The sequence below is a fragment of the Macrotis lagotis genome, chromosome 1 (assembly GCF_037893015.1).
Source record: "Macrotis lagotis isolate mMagLag1 chromosome 1, bilby.v1.9.chrom.fasta, whole genome shotgun sequence".
Taxonomy (NCBI): Eukaryota; Metazoa; Chordata; class Mammalia; order Peramelemorphia; family Peramelidae; genus Macrotis; species Macrotis lagotis.
The window spans coordinates 590,479,610-590,503,156 of record NC_133658.1 but is presented as its reverse complement, the minus strand read 5'-3'; the positions used below and the strand labels follow the sequence as shown (position 1 = coordinate 590,503,156).

Genomic DNA, 23,547 nt, shown 5'->3' with positions numbered 1-23,547 from the left:
GATTTTTCAACAAATTTCTTACTAAAGTTTAAGTTTATGAAGTTTAATATTTTTAGTAGTTCTTGATAGTTCTCAAAATATAATTGTTTTTCTTTCTTTTACTACTCTGAGAATTTTATATATCCACATATTAACTTTAATATTTTCATTTGATTGACAAGTTAAGTGATCACCCTATTTTGAATTCATTTAGGTCTTCAAGAGTTTGATGCCCTGCAAGATCCTGAGGTGATTGAGTTCCGAAGTAAAATGCGCCAGTTCAGTGAAGAAAAAATCCAGTCCCTTGTGGGATTGTCTTGGATGGATTGGTTAAAGCACACTTACCCACCAGAACAAGAACCTTCTATTCCTGAAAACCTAGAAGATAAACTTTATGGTGGAAATCTTGTGGTAGCTGTCCATTTTGAAAATTGCCAGGTGTGCTCATGATTCTAATGCAATTCTTAACATTTTCACTTGGAAATTTCCACTAATTGGGATTTCACTATTAACCTTGGAGGTTATTCATAACCCATTTATTGACTTCTTAGGATTGTAAGTCAAATGAATGTTATATTCCTCTATAACCTAGAAATGAAGAAAATATAATTCAACATCATTGTTTAGATTTTTGATTAAATTGCTAGTTATCAAATAAATTTTTTTCATTAAGATCCATGTTTTTCTTTTCTTTTCTTTTCTTTTTTTTTTTTTGCAAGGCAATGGGGTTAAGTGGCTTGCCCAAGGCCACACAGCTAGGTCATTATTAAGTGTCTGAGGCCTGATTTGAACTCAGGTACTCCTGACTCCAGGGCCGGTGCTTTATCCACTGCATCACTTAGCTGCCCCTAGGATCCATGTTTTTCAACAGATATTTGCCAGGGCTATGTGGAGTTATTCTTAGGCAGAAAAACTCATTTCCTATTTTTTTAACTTTTAAAAATCTTTATTATTTTTTCCAATTATATGTAACTATAGTTTTCAACATTCATTTTCTGTAAGATTTTTGAGGTTTACAACTTTTTTCCTTCCCCCTACTCCCTATGTCAGCAAGTAGTCTGATAAAGATTATACATGTACAGCTATGTTAAACGAATTTGCACATTACTCATGTTATGAAAGAAGAATCAGAGCACAAGGGGAAAATACCATGAGAAAGGGAAAGAAAAAACATAAAACAAATTTTTAAAAAGTGAAAATAGGAGCAGCTAGGTGGTGTAGTGAATAGAGCACTGGCCCTGGAGTCAAGAGTACCTGAGTTCAAATCTGGCCTCAGACACTTAATGACCTAGCTGTGTGGCCTTGGGCAAGCCACTTAAACCCATTGCCTTGCAAAAACAAAAACAAAAAAGTAAAAATAGCATATTTTGGTCTGCATTCAGATTTCATAGTTCTTTTTCTGAATATGAATGAATTTTCTATCACAAGTCTTTTAGAAGAGATAGGTAGAATACAGGGGAAATTGTAAAACTCAAATTTTTCTTAAAAAAAAAAGGAGGGACAGCTAAGTGGCACAGTAAATAGAGCACCGGCCCTGGAGTCAGGAAGACCTGAGTTCAAATCCGGCCTCAGACACTTAATAATTACCTAGTTGTGTGACTTTGGGCAAGTCATTTAACCCCACTGCCTTGCAAAAACATAAAAAAGAAAAACAAAACCAAATCTTTTTGAATTGTCTTTGATCATTGACCTGCTGAGAAGAACTGGGTCTATCAGATTTCCTATCTTTTTTTTTAACAAAGGAGGAAACATAATGTCCAGTGAAGCATAGAAGATAATATAGAATCTAGCAGACTCTTCATTTCCTCTCCACTTTTAGGCTAAACTTTGCCATTTTACTCATTCCATGGTATCTGATGCTTAAAATTCATTATTTCCTATCTCATGGTCTCTACAAATGATGCCAAATATGTATAGGAACAGAAATGCAAAAGGACTATACTACTACACATATGCTCAATCTATTTAACGATAATTTGCTTTATAATGCATTTTCAAGGATTGCTTGCATCATAAAAGTAGAGACAGCCTTACTTTGAAAATTGATTAGCAAACAAAAATTCATAAATGTAAATAAAATTGAGACAGGAAAGTAGTTAGGTAAAGTTTCATCCCATTTTTTTGTGGTAGTATTCTTCATTGTTCCCTTCCCCTGTTTCCATTGATATCACAGTTAGGAAAGTATAAAATAGTGCTTTGAGAAATGATTTTCAGGTTGTCTGATGGTTGAAAAACAATTTCAGTAGTTCCTGTTTCACATTAAACCATTGGTTGTATTGCTGAAGTAAAAGTAAAACCAGTTGTGGTATTGCTCAGGTCGGAAAGTAAAACAAATCTTTGGAGTCTAAAAATTGACTTTTAAATCATACTTTTCTCTTTCTCCTCTTTACCTTCTCTATTCATCAAATGGACATGTTTAAATATTAACTTTTTTGGGGGGGGGTTGTTAAGTTACTTGCCCAAGGCCACACACCTTGATAATTATTAAGTGTCTTAGATAGAATTTGAACTCATGTCCTCCTGATTCCAGAGCTGGTGCTCTATCCAATGCACCACCTAGCTACCCCTAAATATTGACTTTTTCAACAGTTTTCTAATATCTATCATTTTTCAGTTTATTCTGAACTGGAGGAAATTTTGAATGAAAGCATCAGGGAGAAATTTTTGAAATTTTGATTTCTTTATTCTAAAAAGGTACAGATGGAACTTACTCTCTCATACAGATATTAAAAAGGGCATGTTACATAACTTATCTTTAAACTAATTTTTCTTCCTGGTTGAATAGCATTATGCAGCCTTTTGTACCTAGTCTTAATTGGAATAGGAACCTTAGTATCCATCTGATTCAACTTCCTAATGCATTACAAGAGACCCACAGTATAACATGTATATGGTCAACAAGGCCTTGTTTAAATGTGTTTAATTATAAGAAATTTTCAACTCCACCATGCTGTGTTGGATAATTCTAATTGTTAACATTGTTTCTTAGCTACTGAGATTATTGAAGTTCATGATGAATAGTTCTCATTCTGGCTTTTGCAATTTCTATTGTCTATTCTGTCAATTAAAACTCATCATGTATTTAAATGTAGCCTTCTCTAATGTAAACATTTCCAGATTTGTCACTGTTTTTTGTTTGGCCTCATTTCTAGATCTTGACTCCTTGGCTCCTGACTTTTCTCAAGGTTTCATTTATAATGTAATACCTAGAAATGAAAATATTAGTGTATATATGATCCTTCCAATAGTGTTTAGTGGAACTATTGCCTTCATAGAAGGTCTGGAAACTTTGGAAGTTATAAATTCACTCTCATTTGGAAGTCATTATTGTTTTTCACTCTAATTGGGAAATGTATTTTGGAGTTGATATTGTCTTTTCAAGTACAGAGAAGCAAATAAATAATGGGAAAATAATTGGAAACTTAGGGTACTTAGTTTTGACTGGTATTGTGGCAAAAATGGTTTTCAGTATGATAAATGCAGTATTTTATTATTTCATAACTTGCTGTCTCTTTTTTAAAGGATGTATTTAGTTTCCAAATATCTCCTAATATGAATCCCATCAAGCTAAGTGAGTTGGCAATCCGAAAACGGTTGACTATCCATGGGAAAGAAGATGAAGTTGATCCCTATGACTATGTGCTACAAGTCAGTGGGAGACTAGAATATGTGTTTGGTGATCACCCATTAATTCAGTTTCAGGTATTGTTATAATTTAAAAATAAACTTTTAGATTAAACATTTAAAAAAACAAACTTAACAAACAGCAAATAAAATGAATATTTATATATCCATTGTAGAATATGGTAAAAATATTTTATGTGAAACTTAATTATTCTTAAGTGCTTCTTGCTTTCCTTTCTTTTTTTCCTCAAGGCAATTAGGATTTAATGACATGACCAGTATCATACACTAATAAGTTTCTAGGGCTAAATTTAAACTTCACCCTCCTGACTCCAGGGCCAGTGTTTCTGCACTATGTCACCTAGTTACCCCTTTCCTTTTCAATATATTAACAAATTCCAACATGTAACTTTCAAGTATGTCCTACTTCTGTAATTCTTTCTGTTGTCTTTTGTGCATATCTTTAAAAAAAGATAAGCTTTATTACTTCCCTCTTCATTTTCTTATTTTCTCTTCTCTTCACCTTTTATGCTAGTCTTACCACCACCACCACTCCTAGGAAAAAAAAGGAAAAAGAGACAAACAAATCTCTTATAACAAATATTTATAGTAAAAAAAAAACAAATTACTACCTTAAATTGGTCCAAAAATGTATGTCTTAGCATATCTTATGTCTATCACTTCTCTCAATAACTAGGTATGATGAATCTTCACTAAACCTCTGGAATTGTGAGTGGTCCTTGCATTGATAAAAATTTTGAATTATATTGATGTTAATATTAACAAATTATTTACATAATTGATAATACAAGGCCCAGAGTAGTACAAAATATTATTTTCCTAAATATTTCCATTTGTCTATATTTTTCTTATGCCACTGAATTTAAATGTAACATTATTTCTTTATGCTATTGAGAAATGTAGATTTTCTGATTAACATTCTTTCTTGGGCGGGGCTAGGTGGCGCAGTGGATAGAGCACCAGCCCTGGAGTCAGATGTACCTGAGTTCAAATCCAGCCTCAGACATGTAATAATTACCTAGCCATGTGGCCTTGGGCAAGCCACTTAACCCCATTGCCTTGCAAAAAAAAAAACCTACAAAAACCCCATTCTTTATTAACATTGTACAACTTCTGCTTATATTTTTAATCTAAAATGGATAGAATTATGCTGACCTTTTTGTTTCAGTATATTCATCTTGAATACACTTCATTAATCTTTTGATCTTCTTGCCCATTCTTTAGATTTTTTTCTAAGGCAATAGTAGACTTAATATAATAGGGGATACAAAATGTTAGTCTTAGTTTGGTCCTCAGGAAGTTATCATCTGGTTACTACTTCCTTCATCTTTGCTTCTCTTATTACAAGTTTCACTTTTACATTCATAATATAGTACAATTAGCCAGGAAAAACTTTAAAAGTGAATTTTAATGACAGATGCCATTAATATTTAGATAATAGTAATTCAACAATATAGTATTCATTCTTTCTGCTTCTGGTCTAATTTCTGTCAAAATGCTTTAGTTTTCCCAGCATTATGAAATATTCCTAAGTAATCTATAGTTTTAAATTATGAAAGTGAGAAGGGAAGATACTTCATGGAATTCTATAAAATAGAAACAGAATCTCTTTGGAAAAATAAAAGGTTTAGAATGTAAAAGCAATAGTGAATAAATATTAGGGAAAAGAGCATTTCCCATACCTCAAATTGTACTATAATTCAGAAGTCATCAAAATAATTTGATTTTGGTTAAAAAATAAAAAATGCATTGGTTGAATAGCTAAAGGAGTTTGAAAAATGGTATTCAATTCAATGTATCATAAATCAGAAAACAAATTTAAGTAAATTTAGCAAAAATAAGAGTTTTCTTTAATCTTGGAAAAATTCCAAGTCATAAATGTTTCCTTGTTACTTCTTGCATATTCTTTTGTCTTAATCTTTGTTATTATTAATGATCTGATTGAATCATTTAAAGTTTCAGTTGATTGATATAAAAGGGAAAAATTTCTAAAATTTTGCAATATTTTGGACTTATGAATGTAAATCACTTTTTTTTTTTTTAGTTTTTGCAAGTCAGTGGGGTTGATTGGCTTGCCCAAGGCCACACGGCTAGGTAATTATTAAGTACTCAGGTACTCCTGACTCCAAGGCCGGTGCTCTATCAACTGCGCCACCTAGCCACCCCTGTAAATCACTTTCAATTGGATTCTTTTTCAGGAACTCTGTATTAATTCAAATTTCAGATTCCAATTTTCTGGCTAACTTGATTCTTGATTTAAAAATTTTATGAAACTACTGTGTTGAAAAGATAGAACATATTTTCACTTTGTGAAATTGTCTTCTTTGCTATTTCAGTATATCCGGAAATGTGTCATGAATAGAACTCTTCCCAAACTCACTCTTGTTGAATGTTGCAATATAAAGAAGATGTGTGAACAGGAAATGATTGCCATAGAAGCTGCCATAAATCGAGACTCATCCAACCTTCCTCTTCCACTGCCGCCAAAAAAAACAAGATTAATTTCTGTGAGTTGAACTTTTCATCTTTAGGTGATCCTAAAGAATGTACAGCTTTTTCATTTCAGTCCTTGATTTTTTTCCCCCATTTCTTCTCTTATCACACTAAGAATCAAAAGACTCATTTTTATTAATAACTTGTCTTTCTAAATTCTTATCTTTAAAAAAAATTTGGCTGTTATTTGAATTTTCCTCCCATCTATTATTTTAAACTGCTAAAGCTACATTTTGGTCAAGATTTATTTCTATATTTGTGATTTTACTCTTATGTTTACATTTTTTAAAGGAAAGATAGTTGCATCAGAGAGTCTAAGATTGTTTGACAGTGTGCAGTCCAAGTCATTTGATTGAAGAGTTAAGTTAAATTCTCAGTACCAGTCACAACTAAGTTAATATCTTTTCTGCTAAGATGTTAGTAGTAGTGATGTTTTCAGCTTTTGACTAGAAGTATAAGGCTCCTTTTAAATACTTTTTAACCTGCCAATGGCTATGAGATAGCTCTCTCTTAAATATATTGAACCTGCTAATAAGATCATCTTTTCAGATTCTCTTATATAAATTATTACACTTGTATTATTCTAAGAACAAAAAGAAGATATCGTTGAGTCCTACTGGCTTCTTTCTTTAAATGATTGTACATTCCATATTTTAAGAACTTGAAAATTTCAGGATGCCTGTTCCAAATTCCAAATACTGGTTTGAAAAAATGTCAGATGGTATTCCTCTATTCCCTATCATGTCCCATTCTCCTTAAAGTCATGGTTTGATCTTCTCTTCTTTCCCCAACTCTCCAGCCTGTACATTTGTGTGCTTTTATGCATACATGCACACACACGTGTCTGTGTATTTAATATAATTTATGTTAAATACTTTCTTGTCAGTATTGATCATGTCTGCTAGGAATATTCCCTAATCAGTGCAAAATATTTCATTACTTTAAAAAAGACTGTCACTATTTGAAAATTATTATTATTATTATTTTTTAATCTCCCCTTCATTTCTGGATTTAGCCCTTTTCTTCTATCCAGAAGAATTAGAATCCAGAATTATATCCAGAATTATTAGAATAAAAATAATAAAAAAGATAGGAGGAATGAAATTCAGCAAAACTAATCAGCACAACAGTAGAGTTTAAGCTTTTAAGAAATGTTCCATATAAATAGCCCTCTGCCACCTTGCTTCAAAACAAGCAAAGAGGTAGATTTTCTTTTCACTATGACCAAGTCTGGTCATAATTGGAGTTCAACTTCTCTTTTTTGTTTTTGATTTTTTTTTTTACTTTTGATTGTTGTAAAATTATGTAAAACTTTTTTAAATTACATTTGTTTTTCTTTGTATTAATTCATAATACCTTTCTATATTTCACCTATATGTTGTTTTAGTATAACACAATTTGTTTACTCACTTCCAATCAGTGGATACCTACTTTTTTCTATTTCTCCTGTGTTACAAGACTGATGCTATAAGTAATGGGACTTCTCTTTCTTTCACCTCTTTGGAATATTATGTACCTACCAGGAAAATCTGAGTCAACTGCTGTGGATATTGTTGTTATCTTTGTTACAATGCTTACATTGTTTTCCAAAATAATTCACAGTTCAATCAGACAGGTGTCTTATCAACAGCCCTTCAGTACTATTTCCATGTTTTGTCCCTTCTACCAACTTGATGGGTGTGTGATGATACCAAAAGCTTTTTTATTTTCATTTCTTTTTTTCTATATTTTTCAGCTACTTTCCAAATGATTGTTCATACTTTATAATTTTCACTTTGAGAACTGTTTATTCACATCTTGTACTTCAGATTTTTATTAGATATTTTACAGAAGATTTTTTTCTAAAGTTTTCAGTTTCCTTTGCTTCTTATTGTTAATGTAATGATTTGCTTTGCACAGAATCTTTACAATTTTATGATTTATTTAATTTTTTTCTTTCATAGAGTGTTTGGGAGAATACCCAGCCCTTCCAAATTATATTGGTTAAAGGGACTAAGCTGAACACAGAAGAAACTGTTAAAGTAAGTGTTATCTAATCTTGGAATTAACCTATCATTTAATGGATCATTTAAATAACTTGATTAGCAGCTGTTAAATTTTGTCATGGATGTTTATTATTTGCCTAATGTCTTTGTGGCTAACTGGGACTAGACCAACTAAAATTAGATTTAAGCCATTGTATAGATTTTACAGTTATCTAAATTTTTTTCCAATTTATAAAGATTAATTTCAGTGATGATCCTATATAGGCATTAAAGATCAAGAAGTTGGATCACTTGTTTATACAAAGCAAGCCAAACTCTTATTACTCACCTACCCCAGTTTACACCATTTCATTTTTTTAAACATGCTGAACACAGAAAATGTAGTATCATTTCCTAGAAGAAAAAAGATGACTGCATCACAGACCACAAACTGTTAATACATGAATTCATTGTGCAATTCTACACAATTTGATAAAAACCTTAAGACATTTTATCTCTGAAAGTATAAAGTATGCATTTTCCCTTTTTTTGTTTGACAGATAATTGAATATTACTCAAATGCATGGAAGCCATTCAGTTAGTCCATGCTATTTCTAGCATGATGGAATACTTAGAAACACTTGCCAAAAACAACCAGTGTGTTGACTTTATTCATTGATATAAAGGTCTAATAGCAATTAAAATGCTATAGATTCCCCCAAAATTTTAAATCAAAATTTCAATTCCATTAGTGCTTATATTGAATGCCTTTTGAATGCTATTTCCTTTCCAAAAGAACTAAATTTTTTTTTAGTTTATGTATAGACAGAAACCTTCTAAGAAATAATCAAATAGGGGCAGCTAGGTGGCATAGTGGATAAAGCACCGGCTTTGGAGTCAGGAGTACCTGGGTTCAAATCCGGTCTCAGACACTTAATTGCTTAGCTGTGCGGCCTTGGGCAAGCCACTTAACCCCGTTTGCCTTGCAAAAACCTAAAGAAAAAAAAAGAAATAATCAAATTATTTCCCCTTATCACAAGGTATAGTCACTAAAAACCATTAACTAAAAGAACACAATAATATGATTGTGACTTGGGGCGGCTAGGTGGCATAGTGGATAAAGCACTGGCCTTGGAGTCAGGAGTACCTGCATTCAAATATAGTCTCAGACACTTAATAATTACCGAGCTGTGTGGCCTTGGGCAAGCCACTTAACCCCATTTGCCTTCCAAAAACCTTAAAAAAATAAAATAAAATAAAATATGATTGTGACTTATTAATCATTTCACTTTCTAGATTTTATTTTGGTATTTTATCATTTGATAACAGAAAGCAAGATAATGCCATTTAACCTTGCTAGTGTGATAGCAACATTTTCTTTTTGTATTTGTAACAATTTTTTCCTCTTTAGCTATTTACATTATTGTGTTTGTAATTTTCTTGCTCGTACCTTTTTTATTTAGCTTCACTTCAGATTAGTTTTATGTTTATCTGAAACATTTATCATTTGTTATTTAGTAATAATATTCTGTTATTTTGTAGCCATTTTTGTAATCTCTTGGCATATATTTTCTGGTTTTTTTATCATAATTACTGCTTCTATGAATAATTTTGTACATGGAGATTCTTTCCCATTGAAAATTATTTCTTTAAAAAATGTTTTCATTAATGGAATTGCTAGTAAAAACAATGAACAATTTAGTAACTTGTACTACTTCAGATTCACTAATTAAATTTCAAAGGGAGGGTAACAATAAAATAAAAGATGAAGGGGTGATCCAGGGAATGAAGCCTCCCCCAAGAGATGTCCTTCATAATGCAGTGTTTCCTCTTTGATTCCCTGAAAGCAAAGAACAATTCACTAGCTTAGGTTCTCTGAGAGTTGAATTTGGAGGTGGTTGACCCCTCTATAATGTTGCCTGTCTAGTTTCCCTTATAATTTGATCATCCATCCTTCATGTGAAGATTTCCAGATGAGAAAATATCCACTATTTACAAAAACATCATTTTCAAATTTAGGGTAGCTTTCCCTTTTTAGTGAACTTAAATCTGCTTTTCTTTTCTTTTTTTTTAAAAATTTTTATTTTTTTATTTTTCTTTAATTTATTTACACATTACTAAAATATTCTTGTTTAAGAGTAAACATAATACCCCTTCCCCCACAAATATATAAAACCTCATGAAAAATAAAGTAAAAGAGGAAAAAATGTGTTTCAGTCTGTGTTCTGGTACCACCAGCTCAGTCTTGGGTGGGTCACTTTCTTTATCATAAGTAATACTTCCATATTTTTCCACAGTTGCTGTTGCTGATTGTAATTCCCTCCATCCATTCCTCCCCACTATCATCTGTTGTATTTTCTCTCTCCTTTCACTCTGTCCCTCTTCAAAAATGGGCTGTGGGGGCAGCCAAATGCCGCAGCAGACAGAGTACCAGCCCTAAGGCCAAGATGCCCCAAGCCCACATCCCATCCCCAAGACCTAGCAACCAACTGGCCCATAAAGACCACCCAATCCCAGCACCTTGAAAAAAGTAAAAAATAAAATGTGTCATATCTGACTATCCTCTGCCAAGATCTACCCAAAATCACATCCCCACCTCCCCTCCCCCTGTCCCCCTTCTCTCCTTTTGCTTCTAGATGTCTATACCCTATTGAGTGTGCATGCTGTTTCCTCTCTGAGCCATTTCTGATGAGAATAAAGGCTTCCTCATTCCTCCTCACCTTCCTCCCTTCCGTACCTTTGCAAAATCTATGTGAAATATCTTTTATATGAAATAGCTTCTCTCAGTACATTTCCTTTTCACCCATTGACTCCATTTTTACAATGTATTATATCTGCAAATTTAGCTCTTTCCTGGGCCTCATCTATAAAAGCTCCTCCTACCTGTTCTATTAAATGAGAAGGTTCATGTGAATATTATCAGTATCATCATTCCACGCAGGAATACATGCAGTTCATCATCATTAAGTCCCTCATAATTTACCCTTCTCATCCACTCTCTGTGCTTCACCTAAGTCCTGTACTTGAAGGTCAAAATTTCTGTTCAGCTCTGCTCATTTCAACAGGAACATTTGAATTTTCCCCTGTTTCATTGAAAGTCCATCTTTTCCCCTGGAAGAGGATGTTCAGTTTTGCTGGGTAGTTGATTTTTGGTTGCATTCCAAGCTCTTTTGCCTTCTGGAATATTATATTTCAAGCCCTACAAACCCTTAACATAGTTGCTGCTAAGTCCTATGTGATCCTGACTGCAGCTCCACAATATTTGAATGGTGTTTTCTGGCTGCTTGTAATATTTTTTCTTTGACTTGGGAGTTCTGGAACTTGGGTATAATATTCCTATGTGTTGTTTTTGGGGGGATCTCTTTCTGGGGGGGGATCTCAATTTTTATTTTACCCTTTGCTTCTAGGTTATCAGGGTAATTTAATTTCCCTGTAGAAATTCTTTTAAAATGAGGTCAAGGTTCTTTTCCTGATCATGACTTTCAGGTATCCCAATGATTTTTAAATTATCTTTACTGGATCTGTTTTTCCAGATCAGTTGTTTTTTCAATGAGATATTTCACATTTTCTTCTAATTTTTCATTCTTTTGGTGAACAAAGAAATTTAAGCTTCCTGGGAACTATTGTGACCAACTATTGTGACCTGATTTCTCGCAAAGTCATCAGCTTCCTTTAGCTCCATTCTACATCTGAAGGATTTATTTTCCTCAGAAAGCTTTCTTAATTTCTTTTCCATCTGGCCAATTTTGCTTTTTTAAAGCATTCTTCTCCTCAATAACTTTTTGAACTGTTTTATCCATTTGACCTAAACTGGTTTTTATCATGTTATTTTCTTCAGCATTTTTTGGAACTCCTTGACTAAACTGCTGACTTCGTTTTCATGTTTTTTCCTGTATCTCTCTCATTTCTTTTCCCAATTTTTCTTCTAAATCCCTTATCTTTTTTGAGCTCTGTCATAGCCTGAGCCCAATTTCTATATTTCTTCAAGTCTTTAGATGCAGAAGCTTGGACTTTTTCATCTTCTGATTGTGTGGTTTGGTCTTCCATGGGACCAAAGTAATTGTCTATTGTCAGGTTCCTGCTTTTTCTTTTCTGTTTATTCACTTCCTCAGTCTATGCCTGGTTTTGGGGTGCACCCTGAACTTTTGAGTATTATTGGTGGACCCCCCTGTAATGACCTCAGTGTGTGAGACTCTGCTCTCTCCTGGTTTGTGAATGACCACAAGCTCACCCCTCTGCTGTGAGGGGGATCCTTGCTCAATGGGAGGCCTAGACTGCAACTGGGATCTGAATGTGTTCAAAGCCCCAGAGTCCTGTTCCAAGGACAGAGGACAGACCTCGGCAGTCTCCCTCCATTCCGTTACCTTCTGTGGGCTGAGCACTCAGGGTGCCGTTGCCTGGAGGCTCCTGCTGGGCAGTTCCTCAGGCCTGCTTCCATTTCCTGGGATCTGAGCTGCACTGAGTGCTGCTTCTATCCTGAAGGCCTGGGCTTTGAGCTCACTCTGGCAGAGGTATCCCTGCTGATCTTCCAAGTTGGCGCTTGGTGCTCCCCAGGGTGTTGGTCAGGAAACTACTTCTGCTGCAGGGAGCCAGCACTCCCAGGTGCCCTGGGGCTGTTCCCAGGAAGCTTAAGTTTCTTTGTTCTTGCATAGTACAGTCCCTCCAGCCCTGTAGAACAGAATTTTCCCACTATTTTACAGGTTACCTTGGACTGGAGAATTGACTCACTGGATCTTTCTGTGGATTCTGTCTCTCAATAATTTAGTTAGAGTCATAATTGTAAGGTTTTTGAAATATTTTGAAGAGAGCACCTAAGAGAGGCTCTTCTCCTGCCACCATCTTGGCTCCTCCCCTAAATCTGCTTTGCCTCAACTTTTGTCCTTTACTGCTATTTCTCCCTTGTCCCATTCCCCTTCCACATGTCAGTTAATCAAACAGAAAACATTTGTCAACTGTTTATTATGAACCAAATATTGTGACAGTTAAAGTGCAAAATGGATAGAGTATTTGCCTTGGAGTTAGGAAAGCCTGAACTCAAATTCTTCATCAGATACACATTTAGTTGTGTGGTTCTTGCCAAGTTGCTTAACATCTCTAATCTTCAATTTCCTCATCTGTTGAATGAAGAGATTGGACTCAGTAGCCTGTAGAGGATTTTCCAGCTGTGAATCTATGGTCATGATTCTCTCTTAAGCTGAGGGAGTACAAAGAAAAACCTAAATCACTTTCACCTTCAACAATCTTACATTCTAAAGGGTGGGGGATGAGGGACTCAGTGAAATAGATAAATCAGAACATCAGCAATAACCTTCAATAAGATGGCATCCAAAGGAAACCCACAAATCATAAAAGTTGGAAGGTGGGAGCAAGTGCCTTTCATCAGGCATTAGGAAATACTTCTGCAAATGCACCAAAATGGAGTTTATGGAAAGTAGAATGTATTGAATGTAACAATATTGAAAGATAAGAATGCATCATATTTTGAAGAATATGACCTTAATCTTCAAAAGTATAGAAAATCACTTTAGTTTGTATAAGCAGTGAAATGGCCATTCCTTGCATTAAGAAAATTGCTTTGGCAACTATTTTTGAGAGTGGATGCAAATGATAAGGGAAATTGAGGCAGGAAATCCAGTTAGAAAGATAAGCCAGATAAGGTCATGGTCTGTAAATGGAAAGAATGGAATATGTGGAAGACATACGTTAGAGAGAGAAATTACAAAATTTGGCTATTGATTGAGTATATAGATTAATCAAGAAAATGTAATAGAAAAAATGAAATGACTTTTATTTTGGTCATGTTGAATTTGAGGTGCTGATGCAGTATCTAGTTCAACATGTCCAGAAGACAGTTAATGATACAAAACTTTAAACCAGAGACAAAGATATATCCTCATAGAGATGGTAGTTGAACACATAGGAGTAATGAAATCACCAAGTAAGACAGCATTGATAGAAAATAAAAGAGGACTCAGGATAGATCCTTAGGAGGTGATTTCACTGGCTTCTAATGCCTTTAGGATCAAAAAAAAATTCTTTTCTTGAACTTTTTACACCTCTCCCTGTTCCATGTACTCTACAGTCCAGTAATACTGGCTTCCCTACTGTTCTTCCCACTAGACATTTCATCTTCTGACTCTGGGCATTTTCACTGACTAACCTCTATACCTGGAGCTCAGTCTTCTCATCTCCACCTCCTAACTTCCTTCCAATTTTGTCTAATGTCACACCTTCTGCAAGGAGTCTTAGATGTTCTCCCTTCTGTTAATTACCTCCAATTTATCATATATCTTGTTTCTAAATACTTTTTTTCATGTTGCATTCTCCATTAGACTGTAAGCTCCTTGCGAACTAATTTTTCTAGGTTTGTTTTCCTGTTACTATTAGGCTATTGTATTTCTTTTGAGTTTAGGCTTATGATCCCATTTGGATAATGGTTTAAATCTCAGTCCATCTATTACATTTTATTAAGACAATTTTACCTCACAAGACCATTTTCCTCTTCTGCCCTTACCATCTGCTACTATACTTTTTTCTTCCTCAGAAACAGAGGTGGGAACTGAGGGATGGAAGTCCTTTAACCTCTAATCAAGTTTTTATTTCAGCATGAGTTAATTTTCATTCTTAGTGTTTTCCTAAGTAATATTTTTATTGCTAAAAATCATTTCTATATTTTTTTCAGGTTCATGTCAGGGCTGGACTTTTTCATGGAACTGAACTTCTCTGTAAACCAGTTGTAAGCTCAGAGATATCTGGGAGGAATGACCATGTTTGGAATGAACCACTGGAATTTGAAATTAACATATGTGATTTACCACGAATGGCTCGTTTATGCTTTGCAGTTTATGCTGTGGATAAAGTAAAAACAAAAAAGTCTACTAAGACTATTAATCCCTCCAAATATCAGACTATTAGGAAAGCTGGAAAAGTGGTAATGTATTTTCTCCAATTTTAAAAAAGGAATTATATTTGAAATCTAAACTTTCTTATTAGTTGAAATGCAAACGAAGGTTTCATACTGGCAAATAGGAAATGATTATAGAACTCAGGACCAAGAAAATTCATCCTTATTTATATTCTAGATCTTTCCTCCATCAAAAATAGAGTTTAGCTATGCCGTACTCTTATTGACCTTAAGCTTTTAATGCTTGACAGTTAATAGAGTTTCTTACAGTGTTTGTTAAAAAGTTATCTTGAGGCATGAGGTCAGACTTCTCACCATCCCTAAATGAAAGTCATCATGATAACCTAGATCCTGAAAATTGAAACTATTTAAAATTTAGTTCTTTAAACCAATTTAATTTACTGGGAATAAGTGTATCAAGACCATATTGATTTTATTTTACTTTTATTCTTACCTTTTAACTCATTTGCCAAAGATTTTATTTTAAATTTCATTTGTTTGCCTCCTGATTTTTTATAAATTTTCATATTAAAAATTTTTATAAATTATCATATATTTTTCCTAAATTATCAACAGTTTGAAAGCAGTGTTTCTCAGTTTCTCAACATTATGATCATAATGTATTTTTTTTTTTTGCCAATATATGGCAATTGTCTTCTTATTTTTATGGCCTACACTTGGCTTATTTGTTAAAGGAAGATATTAATTAAGCATTTTTTCAATTTCTTGCTTTTCTTCCCACATGTTAATTTTTTAAAAATCCTGTTTTAACTTGGTCTAATATGGTATTTTAAAGTGTTCAGTTTATTTTTGGCATAGTTAATGTTATACTTTTCTTCCATAGCACTATCCTGTAGCATGGGTAAATACCATGGTGTTTGACTTTAAAGGACAGCTAAAAAGTGGAGACATCATATTGCACAGCTGGTCATCATTTCCTGGTAAGAATCAAGCTCAAATTTTGAGAGTTTTAGAATAGCTTTGCCTCTATTGCATAAGTTATTAGTTTTGCAAATAAAATTATTTTTTCAGTTCAAATAAATGAATTAGCACTTTAGATAATGGTTTAAATTGCAATCTAAAAATCATTTCTTCTGCAAATCATAATTATTTATCTCCAGATCTTTTATGACTTAAAATATTTTGAGAATCTATGTATGTTCAGTTCAGTGCCTGGATCATGAAATATTTCTTATTGGAATAAAAATAGAGGCTATAACACCCATTTTCATTGGAAAGAAGGAATCACCTATAAATATTGATTCATATTTTTAATTTTTTTGATTACTTTCTGTATTAATCAGTTTTTGATAAAATCATCCTCCCAGTGGAATGCTCTGTGTTGAACAAAGAAAACCAGCCAAAAAAAGCAGGATCAAAATGCAACATTCTGCACCCATTATTTCAAAATTTTCAGTGGTTGTATGTGGAAGCCAAGGAGAGAATACGTTTTATTATCTGTTGTCTGTTGACAAGATTGCATAAAGTTTAATTATGTTGACACGTAGTTTTCTGTTTTATGCAGAATCTTGAAAGTATTCATATTTTTTCATAGAATCCCTATTTTATTATGTAAAAATCAAGTTTAGGACATGCTAATCCAAACATTTACTTTATAAAAGAATTAAGCAATGTTGTTAACTTGAAAATTCCTTATATATCCTTAGTTACCAAGATAATTAAAACTTTTCTTATTGAGTATATATTGATTTATATTTCTGAAACTCAATATTTGTTTCTTAATTATTCCCAGTCATATTAAATTCACCTTTATTTCAAAACATCAGCACCTGTTTAGTGATGCATAGCTACATACTATGTTTTGTTGTAATTGTTATTCATTCATTTCATTTGTACCTGTACCTGTCTCTTTGTGATTCTATTTAGGGTTTTCTTAGCAAAGATATCAGAGTGGCTTGCATTTTACAGATGCGGAAACTGAGGAAACACAGTTAAGTGATTTGCTCAGGGTAACACAACTAGGAAATGTCTGAGGCCAGATTGCAACTGAAAGATGAGTCTCACTGACTCCAGGACCTGCTCTCTATATACACTGTTCCAAGTAGCTGACCTCTTCCAGGTGCTGATGACCATAAAACCATGTTTTAGATAACATATAGCCTCTGCTCTTATGGAGTCTGCAGTTTAGCAGAATTTAAGACTCAGTTATTATCTGGCAAATGTATTAAAGAGCTGCCAAAAAAATACTATGTGATATTGGGCCACAGATTTGAGTGGGGAGAATAAAAGGACAAGGTATGAGACTTTTGATGGTTTCATTATGGAATGTAGTTTATTATAATTTTCAGAATATGGTATTTTTAATGGAATAGAAGAACTAAGCTAGTAATAATAGGGCTTTGGGCAAAGAGCTATGTTTGATTAAATATTTTAATCTTAAAATATTTGCTGTACTTGTCTATTTCCCTACATGCAAAAAGTCAATGCCAACTCAGAAATAGTCACAGCAAAATCATTCTTTGGGTGATATTTTCCAGTTTTTTTCCTAGACCAAAAAGATGTTTGTACTTGCTTAATTCCTTGATATTCCTTTATATTGAAGGATATTGGAAAGTGAATAGACTTTTGAGTCAGAGGAATTGATGCAAATCTAACCATTGCCACATACTACTACCATATGTCTTAGAGCACACTATTCTATATGGCCTTTGAACTTAGTTATATGTCCTTGAGTGAATCACTTATCCTTTATTGACCTTAATTCATTTATAAGATGAGGGAAATATAATATCTGATCTTCATAATTCCTTCCAACTCTAAATCTCCAATTCTGCTTATTATTCATATTGAGCTTTTTGTCCTCTAAATTTAGACTGGGGGAATCCATTGGTCTATCACATCTGTGTGGCAAAGAATTAACTGGGCTTGTACAAAATAACAAATATGATGTAATATGGTACTATAAATCTTCAAACCAGGGACAGTCTTATTCAATACATTTTTAAATTATTTTAGTTAATTAAAATAATCAACCTCCCTTTGAGCTATTACTTTAAAGTTCTCATATTGATAGTTTTTGGCTTTATATCTCCTAATTCTCTTCAATTTGCTCCCTTTTCTCTTCAGAAGACCATGCCATAGGATGAAGAATATTTTTTAAAGTGGAAAGAATGTAGAAAATAGTAAAACCAATGATATCTTATCTATTTAGGCTTGTTTTTTGTAATTTTGCAACATTTACTTTTGATTTTTTTTTGTGGTTATTAGTCTCTCATTTGTTATATAAGGGATTTGGCTATATAAACTCTAAAATTCATCCTAGTTTTAAGCTTATCAGCATTTAATAGAACAGCAGACCAAATACTTGTATAATAGTTCCTTGATCCTTGACAAATAATGAATCTAGGTCTTTTTTTTTGGCAAGGCAGTGGGGTTAAAGCTAGTAAGTATCACATGTCTGATGCTGGATTTGAACTCAGGTTTTCCTGGCTTCAGGGCCAGTGCTCTATCCACTATATCACCTAGTTGTCTCAGCTTGATCCCTTTTGATATAAGAAATTTATCCACCTAGTATTTCTTTATAGGACACCAATTACAAATGAATTGAGAACAAAAACTGTGGTGAATGAACACTCCTTGTAGTCAGAAAAACCCAAATTTTAAACTGTTCTTTGTTATTTACTTGAACTGTAGCCTTCAATAAATTGCTAAAACTTTTGGTCTTCCTAATAGAAAGGGGTTGAACTAGGTGAGTAGAAATGAGAAGTTGCAGCAATTGTGGCCAAAAACACAATATTTGGGAAGATATTAAAAGAAAACTATCTTAATTTAGTGTCACTGAAGCTAAAAGTTGTCAGAATTTTAAAGAAATCTGTCATAGGGGCAGCTTAATGACATAGGGCATGGAGCACTACCCTTGTATTCAAGAGGACCTGAGTTCAAATCCAGCCACAGACACTTAATAATTACTTAGCTGTGTGATCTTGAGCAAGTCACTTAACCCCATTGCCTTGGAAAAAGAAAACTATCAGATACAAAAGAAGAAATCAAAGGAGGAGGAATAAATAATGAAATTCCATTGCATTTGGAGGGGAAAAAAGTTATCGATGTTCATGAATTTTTTAGTATAAGCATCAAAACCAGATTGTAAAGTGTTAAGGAGAAAGTGTGGCAAGGAAGTGGTCTGTAAGTATAGTATTATTGTCTTAAAAGTTGGATAGTGAAAAAAAGTTAGTACAAGATAACCCAAATGTCTTAGTGTAGTGTTAAGCATTAATAGCTCAAAATTGCTCGCTAAACTTTGTAACCCCCTTTTTAGTAATTGGAGAAAGTACTGGGGTCTAGGTAAGGTTTGTTGTTGTTTTTTAGAAAGGGAATCTTAAATGTGTTTGAAGATGAGGAGAGATCCCAATGTACTATAAAATATAAACAGTCTCCAGAGTGAGTCTTAATGTTTTGCCGTATCTTACACTTTAAAAGTCAGGTATTTTAAAAAATAAGGTAAGGTATCTTGTATTAAAGACTTTATGTTAAGCATTAGCACAGCCATTTTGATAGCATTTTCTCTGTAGGTTTATTTAGCTTTTGAGGGTTGGTGGTAAGAGGAATTCATTTTATCTTTCAAAATTTAAAAAACTTTTTCTTTTTATAGATGAACTTGAAGAAATGTTGAATCCAATGGGAACTGTTCAAACAAATCCATATAGTGAAAATGCAACCACTTTACATATTAAATTCCCTGAGAATAAAAAACAGCCTTATTATTACCCTCCCTTTGATAAGGTAAGATGACTATTTTCAGTATACACATAATTGACTTGCAGCGCATAATTAGCTTATTTTCAATTATTGCCATTATATACCTTGAAATAATATATATATATATATTCTCTGCATGACAGAATGGAAAGAACAGTGAACTGAGAATTCAGAAATCAGAAGTCTAGTCAGTTGCACCTCCCTAGGCTGTAGTTGATGGACTTTGAATAAGTTACTTTCTCAAGATACTTCAAATTATTCATATTACATATGAAATTGAGTCCTAGGATATGAGGTTATAAGGGTAGTTAGTGGTACAGCTTGCATTCTCCCTGTTCTCAGTGTGGTTTTCCATTGCTTCTTATTACTTTTTAAATAATTTCCATTATAAAGAATTAAGAACTGTGCAAATATTTGGAACAAGATAAATATTTTATCACTTTTTGCCCTATTTTTTTCATGTTAGAATTTTATATAAATCAGTACAATTAAGCCTTTTGATTCATAAGCTTTTCAGTTAAATTTATATTTCTATGTTTGTGCATTTTTCAAAACAGATTATTGAAAAGGCAGCTGAGATTGCAAGTAGTGACAGTGGTAATGTATCAGTAAGTATCAAAGGTAAAACTAGCAACATTTTTGTCAATATACTTCCAAGTATTATTCAATGTCTTTATAGCTTATTCATTTCAAAATATATTTCTTAAAGTCCTGTTATTTAAGTCAATACCTGTTTCATGTGATGCATATTTTAAAAAATAAAATATCCTTGCCATTATGGAGACTTATTTTACTAGGAAAAAGCCCCCATATAGAAATGAACATAGCCAAAATAATTTCATTAGGAATTAAGCTCTAATAACTGGAGTATCGGGAAAAAACCTTTTATAGAAGATAGTTTATGAACTATGCTTTACTGATTTAAGAGCAGGTGTTCCATACCTAGCAAATATAGTTCAATACCCATGCCAAGGAAGGCTAAAGCAACAAGAGTGATAGACCCAATGTCATTCATGAATATTGATTTAAAAATTTTTAAATAAAATCCTATCAAATGAAGTTGCAGAATTCAACCAAAAAAATTCATTATGGTCAAGTTGTTTTTATAACATTGTTGTGAAAATGGTTAACATAAGGAAATAACCAAAATAATTTTGTTAACAAAAATATCCAAAATCACGTGATTATCTCAGTTGATGCAGAAAAAATCTGAACAAAGTACAAAGCTCACTTTTCATAAAAACCCTATAAAATACAAGCATATAATTATCTATGTAAAACTAAAAACAAATATTATGCAGTTGTGGTGGGGGAGAAGAAGCGGGTGCTATACCAGAAACTTTCCCAATAAATATACTAGTATAGCAAACATGCCCACATTCTCAGAGGATGAGTCCTCCAGGTTGAAAATTGTCCAACATACTATTAAGGAAGAGTGTAAAACAACTCTATGTAGCTACAAAAACAATGAAGCAATTGGACCAAAGCTAAAAGCAAGCTCATATCTGGTGAAGAAAAGAAAGTCTGATACCATAAAAGTCAATATTGCATGGGAACCCAGAAGGTAAGGTCTATGAACCAAGGTAAGCTGGATGTGGTCAAATTGGAAATTTAAAGATTTGGGTGTCAGTGAATTTAAACTGATGAGAAAGGTGAATTTAATTCAGTTGTTCACTAGGCATACTACTGTGGGTAGTAATCCCTTGGAAGAAATGGAGTCATACTCATAGTCAATAAAAGGATGAAGAAAAGGAGTATGGGGAAGAATCTCAAAAGTGACGATACAAGGCAAACCATCCAACATCACAGTAAAACAAGACTATATTCCAGCTACTGATGCTGAAGAGGCCAAAATTTTTTAGTTCTCTGAAGATCTACACCATTTTCTAGAAATAAGATCAAAGAAAAGATGTCACATTTGACATAGGGATTACATTGCTAAAATAGAAAATCAAAAGATTATTGTAATAACAGGTAAGTTTGGCCTTGGAGTACAAGAGTTTTGTCATGATTACTTGCTAATATAGCAAAAACTTTTCCAATAACTCTAATCAACTGTATGCATGGATATCATCAAATGGCCAATATCTACATTGCATTGATTATATATGCTTTGCAGCTAAAGGTTCTATATAGTCAGTTAAAACAAGGTGTAGAGCTGATCACAAGCTTCTTGTTGCAAAATTCAGATTCCCTACAACAGGTAGGGAAAATCATCAAACTTTGCAGGTATGACCTAAATAACTTCACTTAGATGTATAAAGTGTAAGTGATGAATAAATGTAAGGGATTATATCTGATAGAAATTGAGGAACTATGGAAAGAGATTTTTAACTTTGTACAAGAAGCAACAACAAAAAACATTCCAAAAAAAAAAAAAGAAAAGCAAAATAGCTTTGTGATAAGACTTTACATGTAGCCAAGGAAAGAAGTAAATCAAAAGAGCTCCGAGAATAGGGAAAGATACATCCAACTGAATGCAGAATTTCAGTGCAAAATAGAGATAAGAAGGTTTTCTTAAGTAAGCAATGCAAAGAAGAAAATAGAATGTGAAGGACAAAAGATGTTTTTTGAAGCACTTTTTATTTACTTTTTACATTATTACAATAGTCATGTTGTAAAATTAAGAGAAACCTCAAGAAAAATATAGTGAAACAAAAAAAATGTGCTTTAATCTGTATTCAGATATCATCAGCTCTGTCTTTGGGATGGATAGCATTCCTTATCATAGGGCCATTAGAGAAATTGTTTCAATATTTTTTCCCACAGTTGTGATTGCTATCTGTATTTCCCTCCATCCTATTCCTCCCCACATCCATTCTTTTCTCTCTCTCCTTTTTCCTTTTTCCTCCTCAAAAGTGTATTTTATCTGGCTACCTTCTCCCACAATCTTCCCTCTCTTCTAATACTTATACCTCCTCCCTTCCCCTTGTCCCCTTTCTCCCATCCCTTTTCCTTTCCTATTTTCCTCTAGGGTAAGATAGATTTCTATACCCAGTTGAGTATGTAATTTCCTCTCAGCCATTTCTGATGAGAATGATGGCTTACTCATTACCCCCACCTTCCCCCATTCCACTCCATTGCAAAAGCTTTTTCTTGCCTCTTTTATATGCAGTAACAGCCCATTCTACCTTTCTTTTCCCTATCTCCCAGTACATTCCTTTCTCATCCATTAACTCCATCTTTATAATATATTATACCTTCATATTTTGCTCCCTCCTGTGCCTTGTCTATAAATGTTTTTTGTAACTGCCATAATAAATGAGAAGGTTCATATGAGTTATCAGCATCATCTTCCCATGTGGGAATACAAGCAGTTAAGCATCATTAAATCCTTCATTATTTGCCCTTCCCTTCCATCCTCTCTATGCTTCACCTGAGTCCTATATTTGAAGATCAAACTTTCTGTTCAGCTATGGTTGTCTCAACAGGAAAGTTTGAAAGTTCCCTATTTCATTGAATATCAATCTTTTCCCCTGAAAGAGGATGTTCAGTTTTGCTGGGTAGTTGATTTTCAGTTGTAATCCAAGCTCCTTTGCCTTCTAGAATATCATATTCCAAGTCCTATGAGCCCTTTATATAGAAGCTGACTGTTTGTAATATTATCTCCTTGACTTGGGAGTTCTGGAATTTGACTATAATATTCCTAGGAGTTTTTAATTTTGGGATCTCTTTCAGGAAGTAATCTATGTATTCCCTAAATTTCTATTTTACCCTCCGCTTCTAGGATATCAGGGCAGTTTTCCTGGGGAATTTCTTGAAAAATGAAGTCTAGGTCCTTTTCCTGGTCATGATTTTCAGGTAGTCTAATAATTTTTAAATTATCCCTCTTGGATCTGTTTT

At 33.3% G+C, this 23,547-nt stretch overlaps 1 protein-coding gene and 1 long non-coding RNA gene across 7 annotated transcripts in view; one reads left to right on the top strand and one right to left on the bottom strand.

Moving 5' to 3' along the window:
- The window catches only part of PIK3CB (phosphatidylinositol-4,5-bisphosphate 3-kinase catalytic subunit beta), a 160,030-nt gene that overhangs the window by 88,657 nt on the left and 47,826 nt on the right, over positions 1-23,547 (top strand). For all 6 annotated transcript variants that reach the window (XM_074214881.1, XM_074214879.1, XM_074214876.1 and 3 more), the window contains 8 exons: positions 194-417; positions 3,502-3,681; positions 5,961-6,131; positions 8,061-8,138; positions 14,764-15,012; positions 15,830-15,926; positions 19,598-19,728; positions 20,262-20,312. In XM_074214881.1, the coding sequence (XP_074070982.1) occupies positions 194-417; positions 3,502-3,681; positions 5,961-6,131; positions 8,061-8,138; positions 14,764-15,012; positions 15,830-15,926; positions 19,598-19,728; positions 20,262-20,312 (1,181 nt within the window). The remainder of the gene's footprint in view (positions 1-193; positions 418-3,501; positions 3,682-5,960; positions 6,132-8,060; positions 8,139-14,763; positions 15,013-15,829; positions 15,927-19,597; positions 19,729-20,261; positions 20,313-23,547) is intronic.
- LOC141507322 (uncharacterized) overlaps positions 13,035-23,547 on the bottom strand; it is a 59,516-nt gene continuing 49,003 nt past the window's right edge. Inside the window, exon 3 of the long non-coding RNA XR_012474119.1 lies at positions 13,035-13,275. This is a non-coding gene — a long non-coding RNA (uncharacterized LOC141507322). The remainder of the gene's footprint in view (positions 13,276-23,547) is intronic.